The following is a 7,073-nucleotide window of genomic DNA, read 5'->3' as shown; positions in this document are numbered from 1 at the left end:
TAAAGTCCTGGCTAACACTTAACTCATTTTGGAGCTGAAAAGTGTGTCGAATTATCATTGGTTCTAGTATTCAGCTAACTTTTTCAACCATTTGTGTGGCCATTTATGCCAGTTTCTACCCTTTCTTGGCACTTTAAATCCATTTTTGCAGTGTTGCATGTTTTTGCCTTTGTTGCCACATTTTGGCAATTTTTGCCTTTTTTTGCCACTTTCAACCAAACTTTGGCACTTTTTAACCACTTTTCACCATTGCTGTTTTTAATTACCCAGCAACTATTTTATGTGTGATGAGCATTTTACACCTTTTTTTTGTTTTCTACCTGCTACCTGGCTTTCTTACATTTATGCTGACAGAAAAAAAGGTTGAATGGCTTACAGCCTTTTCTTTATTTTTGTTTTTCATGTTTAAAATGAGGGGAAAAGGAATACACTATCAGGTTTGACCAGCTTGATAATGGGATCTAGTCTGGCTCTCTTAATGCAGCTGTACTGATGTTCTAAGTTGATTTTTGCAGTTTTAAGCCACGCTAAATGGACCGGATTGTGCACGATCCTTAAAAGATGGTGCATAGAGATGAAATGGAGGTGGATAAGCAAGTGCATCAGGAACAGAAGAACTTCCAGGGTGGTGGCTTGCAGAAGAACATGAACATTAATATGAAATTCAGGGGAAACATAAAAAAAATTACAGGTTTTAGGGTGTAATTTAATACAGGGAGTCAGTTTAAATTAAATATTCATAGAATCATAGATCCAGAGGAATTTCATGCCTAGTTACAATTTTAAAATGTATAATGATATGCCATTGTTTCTCTGTTTAGGTGTGCTTGTTTGATATGTTAGATCAAATGTTAAAGCCCTATTGACTTACAGAGGCTTTTTTCAAACACTGACCCTGGTTAAATGGAGATAACTGATTGATAAAAAAAATCCCAGGTCAATATTTCCCACCTTTTAAAATCTGAACAGAGAGCATCCACAAACACTGACTCACCTCCAGATACGACGGGCCTATTGCTTCCCATCATGATGACACAGTAGCACATTAGCGTCTCCCCTACTTTCTGTTTAACAGGATGAGCCGAGCTTGTTTGATCTCAACACCTAAGTACCAGCTGGCATCACGCATGAACAGCACCTTTTCTCTCCCAGCTAATGCTCGCTCGCCTTGTTGATCCGACCGATGTGAGCTGGCCCGTGTCTAATGGGTTGAGAGTAACAGGTGGACTTGACGGAGTGGTAACGCCATCCTCCTGCCCCTCTAACAGTATATAAGACCACAAATGTAGACCGGAGTTAGAAACGGACTCTAGAAACACGCAGAGGAACTAAAAGAACCATTCTGAGGAGAGAGAGAGAAGACAAGGTGAGTGTTTTAGTCCAAATCCTGAAGCCCTTCTGTGATTCCATGTGCAAACTTTCTGTTTTTGTGCATGTGCTGCTGTGTAGCCGCAGTTCTAACCATGAAAAGCATCCACTCTCTGGCTGGTATCCTCCTGGTCCTCTGCTTCGTCAAGAGCAGCTGGCAGGTTCCTCTGCAGGAGGCTGAAGACAGCTCAAGGTACGGAAAACAAGTCCAAATTAATTAGGACATGTTTGGGGATAATGCTGCAGATTTGGCCTCCTTTGCTTTCGCTTTAAAACTTCAGAATAAGAATATGAAGAGGAAATTCTCTGCTTTTAAAGTGAATAGATAAATAAGGATGAGAGCTGTTGTGCTTGTTGGTCATTATGGGTTTTATTCTAAATCCTATCAGGTACATGACAAACATAATATGAAGGTTTGATAGAATGAAAGTCTGCAAAAAATGCATTTTAATACATATCTTAAGTCCCAAAGGTGCCACTTTTTAGTCACTGAAAAAAATGCACTTCTCAGACATTTGCTTCAGATTTATAACAAAAAAAGATGATTACGTTTAATTTTAAGATAGGATATTCACTTGTAAACTACCTGAAGATGGTAGAGGTCAGCATTACTCAACCCTGCCCATCCAAAGAGCCAAACTGTCAAAATATACCTGTTCAAAATTCACAATCTAAGTGGCAAAAAAATGTGTTAAAGTGGCAAAAATGGATGCAATGGGCCAAAATAGGGATAAAATGTCAAAATGGGTAAGAAGTGACAACATAAAAACAGAGTTACAGGTAGCAGAAATGGTCAAAAAGTGGCAAAAAAGAGTGAAAAAATTACTTCAATTGGCAAAAAAATAAAAAATAAAATAGATTTAATACTTCATTTTTGACAAGTTACAGCTACGTTTTGATAGCAAGACAAAAATGTTACAAATAAGAAAAGTATTTTTACTATGGCATGCAAATTTAGCTTTTCTTGGAGCATTCTGAGATTCGATTGTGAGAAAAAATAAGGTAGCTGAATGAGAGGCCTTATTCTTTTAACTGAAGTGGCCTCGAAGTATTTGTAGCACCTTCTTTACAGGTTCTGCACCACGGTTTACACTAAAAGATAAACAGCCTACAACAAGGTTGGAAGACAAAAAATGCGTGGTATATTTCTGATTATAACACTGATCTGTCAGTGAGTGCTTTACTTTTGCAGCTGATCAAACACTGATTGAGTTGTAATTGTTTTTATCCATTTATCTCCTTTAGTCTGGGAAAAATGAGAATTCAGGTCTGATCTATCAAAGTAAAAAAAAAAAAAAAAAAAAAAAAGTGTGATTAAATCTGAGTATAAAAATAAAAGCAGAAAAACTGGCCTAAAACTCCTTACAGTCTACATTTGAGACTTTTGAACACTTTTTAAGACCCTGACAGATAACAGGATTAATTAGGACTTATTTTGAAGGCTGAGGATAACTGCCAGGAAGGCACTATCAAAATAAAAGTGCTTTAAACCAGCAGCTCTAACTATTGAAGACTGGTCTGATTTAGTTTGTGATGTGATCGTTACATTTTAAGAGTTATGGGAAAGCCTATACCCTCTCTAAACACCCTCTCTATATCACCCCTTATTTAAGGAGGCTGACACCCCAGGTTCTAGATTTTATGTATTTATGTGTTCTGCAATGTATTCAGCCATTCTTCTGATTTTGCATGAATAAATTATTTTACCTTATAATAATATTGCAAAAACTCCCTCGTCTGTGTTGCTGACTGTACTAATGTCTATTATATGTGTGTTTCCATATAAAATTTAAATATATTAATAAATACAATTAATTATTTTTATTAAAACAGCAGTAACCTCAGATTCCCTGTGATTTTCTCTAAAGTGGTGCTGAAAAAAGTTCAGTTCATTCGATTAAATAAATAACCAGAAAGACAACTAATCAGACTTCAGGCACCCATACTGGGTCATTTCCTCTTCCAGATTATCCAGATGTCAGAGGAATACTTTACTGTGTCAAAAATATTACAGGGGAAATGTTAGGAAGATGCTGCTGCTACTTTTGTATTCTGAATGTGAACCAGACCTGCTTTTACCTTCTTAACTGTAGTTTTGAAGCAGAGGACACGTTAGTGGAAGGGCCGAGGGAGCTGTCGAACATGAAGAGACACTCGGAGGGAACCTTCTCCAACGACTACAGCAAATACCTGGAGGACAGGAGGGCGCAGGACTTTGTCCGATGGCTGATGAGCAACAAGAGGAGCGGGTCAGTGTGAGATTTATCTACACTATAAGAAGTTCTGTAAAAAGTTTGGGTATGTTTGCCAATGTTTCAATGAGCTTTCTTACACCCTAAGTACTGGTAGAAGAATATAAACTCATGCAGTAACTCCTGGCTGAATTCTAATGTATTTCAGGCATTCACACTCAGAGTGAAGCCAGGAGCAATGACAGGTTTATTACATTATTGGAGGTTTCCAACAGAGGGGTCGGGGTCCTCCATGGGGTCCAAAAATCTGAAAGCTGACAGGATGGAAGTAAAAAAAAAAAAAAAAAGGGTACTGATTACCTAGGCCCACAGTAGGGAGGGGCCTTTGGGAAGTCTGCAATGAAATGTTTGTTTTTTTTTTTTAATTTTATTTTTTCTAGGTGTCATTATTTAATCAAAAGCAACTAAATGAATCTGTCAACAGACTGAAATTTGTATCAAATAGAGTGAAATAAAATACTGGAGGGTCCTGTTTCTCCCTCAAAAATGTCCAAATGGTATAGTCCAGCGCTGCAAGTAAATTTAATCTAACCATCTTAAAAATATTGCTCACAAATCCAGAAGTGATGGTTCAAAAATACATTTAAATGCATAGATATTTGTAAAAATGACACATTTGTTGCATAGCTAGCTGGTTAAAAGGGGCCCTGTGTAATATTCTTTCTTGGGGCCCACAAATCCCTAGCTCCGCCCCTGGACATGAGCAGGGCTCCTTTTAATGACAACAAAGAGATCAAATCAGGAGTTTTAGACTTTAAGCTTGAAGGAAAAACAGAATTTAGAGCATTTTTCTCTGGAATAAGAAGAAAAAAAGTTTCAGAATTAAACATTTTCAGTGCCACTGTTTGGGTTTGCTTTGGTCACACATCTGTCACCCAGAGTCTGACTGAGATTTTACACGGCTTTAATTGGTTTATTTAAAAATCTGATTTCTCGACTAGAAAGAAAAAAAGGTGTTGTTAATTGAGGATTTTGTAGCATAGAGAATTATTTATGTTACTAAGCTTTCTAATGTTTTAAATCAGTGGTTCCCAACCTGGGGTCTGGGCACCTCTAGGGAGGACGGCAGCGATCTCAGGGGGTACATGATTAAAAAGATTATGTATTAGAGCTTATATAGAAAGATGAAGAGAAAATCTGTTAAATTTTGAACAAAAACGTATTTTTTTTAGGAAAAAAAGATTATTTGAGATTATAAAGTTGGTAATTTACAAAAAACAATTCATAATTTCAGAGTTTAAAAAGTTGGTAATTTACAAGACAAAAATTGAAATTTCCAAGTTTAAAAAGTCTTACATTTTTTCATAAGATGCTCAAAAATTCTAAAAATTGGAAATTTACAAAAGCTTAAAATTTACGGTAAACCAGTGCTTGGATTCGGGGCTTTAAGGACTTTTATAACCTCATGTTTTTAAGATTTATTTTTGGGCTTTTAGTGCCTTTAATGAGAGAGGAGGACAGAGGATAGGGAACAGGGATGAGAAAGCTGGGGAGAAACATGTGGGAAAGTGCCACAGGCTGGATTTGAACCCCGGACACCCACATATATGGGGTGCACCTTCAGCCATCTGCGCCCCATAATCTCAAAAAAATGGAAAAGTTATGGTTCTCAAACATTTACGGCTTTCAAAGTCATTTTTTTCCTGTTAATTTACATTTTTTTAAACATGATAATGTCTTGAAAATTTAAAAGATGTTCTTTTTTCTAGAGTGGCACTAATAGACCACAGATCTTTTATCAAGAATACGTGAATGTGGGCCTTTTATGATGGGATTTTGTCAATGAAAACAATTTAAATGGATATGTACTTTTATCCATGTGGGTCTGGGGGCGGGGCTAAGAAAAAAGGCAGGAAACCACTGTTTAAATCAAACCTTTTCACTCTCTCTCTCTATCTCTGTGTTTTAGTGCTGCAGAAAAGCGCCACGCAGACGGGACTTTCACCAGCGACGTCAGCTCCTACCTCAAGGACCAGGCCATCAAAGACTTTGTGGCCAGGCTCAAGTCTGGACAAGTCAGAAGAGAGTAGGCAGCTCCTCCTTCCTTCTTTCTCTACAGCACCACAAACCCTGCATATTTGCCTTTATCTGATTCACCTGAGAAAGAGCTAATCAACGGCTTTGTTTTTGCTTTCTTTGCTTTTGTTTTTTTGATGTTTCTCGTGGTTGTGCCAAAATAAATCACCTGAACTTTTCACTCTGTGTTGATTGACGTTACTTTACTGTGCCATGATTGTGTGAGATGATTATTTTTGACAAGAGCGACAAAGAACCAATCAAGAATTGATCAGAGCAGCAGCATTTCTTCACCAATCTTTTCTGACAAGCGCTGCGTTCCAGGTAAATATTGAACCTCAGCTTTCCCCACTGTGGCATACCTGACAGGCAGTGGTTAGTGTTTATATCGTGTGTGTACCTCAGATTTGAAAAGGAGAGGAGGGGGGAGGCGCTCAGCAGGAGGCACGTAGATGGAAGCTTCACCAGCGACGTGAACAAGGTGCTGGACTCCATGGCCGCTAAGGAATATCTACTTTGGGTCATGACGTCCAAACCTTCAGGGGAGAGGTAACAACAGGTCACATGACTGAAACTGTAAACGACAGTCACAGCAGAAAATAACCATTCTTTCTGTTTTACAGTAAGAAAAGACAAGCGGACCAGTGAGACGCTCTGCAACCACTCCCTCTGACTGCTGCACACAAATATCCAGGAGGAATAGAAAGCCATTCTTTCTTATGTTAGCAACACCAGATTAAATTTGGAAGACTTTTTTACTCACTGTATGTGATGCAAACGTACAAAAAAATACTCTTCCATAGTTGCAATGCTGCAACAGAGAGAAGAAATGAATTTGAGTGCGTATTTTTCTACAAATCTAATTTATTTTCTATATTTTTACGGTGCAAATAAAACTTGAAAGGTAAAATCTCAGGTAGAAAACGTTGTGTTTAGCTGGTTTTCATTGATAAGTATTTATTTGCTCTGTCAAATAAAGTTTTTCATGGTGTGTTTAAAGCATTATTTCCAGGCAGTAATTTGTTCAACTGAAAAGTTCCCTAGAATCACAAGAAAGTCTTATAAGTTATCTGTATGTTATTTTAATCACTTTTAGCCCCTTGCTTGCATTCAAAATTCACACTACATTCATTAAAGGTAATTTTAAGGCAGCATATCTAATCCACACCTACACTCAACGGCCACTTTATTAGGTACACCTAGCTAGTACGAAGCTGGACCCCCTTTTCCCATCAGAAATGCCTTAATTCTTTGTGGCATAATTTGGCATACATGCATCACAGTTGCAGCAGATTTGTCTCTATCTCGAAGCTGCTCTGTGGAGGCCGATTAGTTAGTACTAAGAGGCCCAAAGTGTGCCAAGAAAGTATCCCCCACACCCTTACACCACCACCAGCCTGAACTGTTGATACACGGCAGGATGGATCCACGCTTTCA

At 37.9% G+C, this 7,073-nt stretch overlaps 1 protein-coding gene across 1 annotated transcript; it reads left to right on the top strand.

Annotated features, from left to right (window-relative positions):
• Positions 1–1,463: 1,463 nt before the first annotated feature.
• Positions 1,464–6,320, top strand: LOC121506427 (glucagon-1-like). The gene is made up of 5 exons (XM_041782227.1): positions 1,464–1,561; positions 3,462–3,617; positions 5,530–5,646; positions 6,042–6,185; positions 6,260–6,320. The coding sequence occupies exons 1-5, from the start codon at positions 1,464–1,466 to the stop codon at positions 6,282–6,284; spliced, it is 540 nt and encodes a 179-aa protein (XP_041638161.1). The 3' UTR covers positions 6,285–6,320.
• Positions 6,321–7,073: the final 753 nt, after the last annotated feature.

The sequence above is a fragment of the Cheilinus undulatus genome, linkage group 24, assembly GCF_018320785.1.
Source record: "Cheilinus undulatus linkage group 24, ASM1832078v1, whole genome shotgun sequence".
Taxonomy (NCBI): domain Eukaryota; kingdom Metazoa; phylum Chordata; class Actinopteri; order Labriformes; family Labridae; genus Cheilinus; species Cheilinus undulatus.
This window is presented reverse-complemented; position numbering and strand designations above follow the sequence as displayed.

What these genes read in the sequence shown, in the direction of transcription:
- LOC121506427 (XM_041782227.1), top strand. Translation starts at nt 1,464, where the DNA reads ATGAAAAGCATCCACTCTCTGGCTGGTATCCTCCTGGTCCTCTGCTTC. An exon ending in GAGGCTGAAGACAGCTCAAG is followed by an intron (nt 1,562 to 3,461) that starts GTACGGAAAACA and finishes TCTTAACTGTAG; the next exon opens with TTTTGAAGCAGAGGACACGT. An exon ending in ATGAGCAACAAGAGGAGCGG is followed by an intron (nt 3,618 to 5,529) that starts GTCAGTGTGAGA and finishes TCTGTGTTTTAG; the next exon opens with TGCTGCAGAAAAGCGCCACG.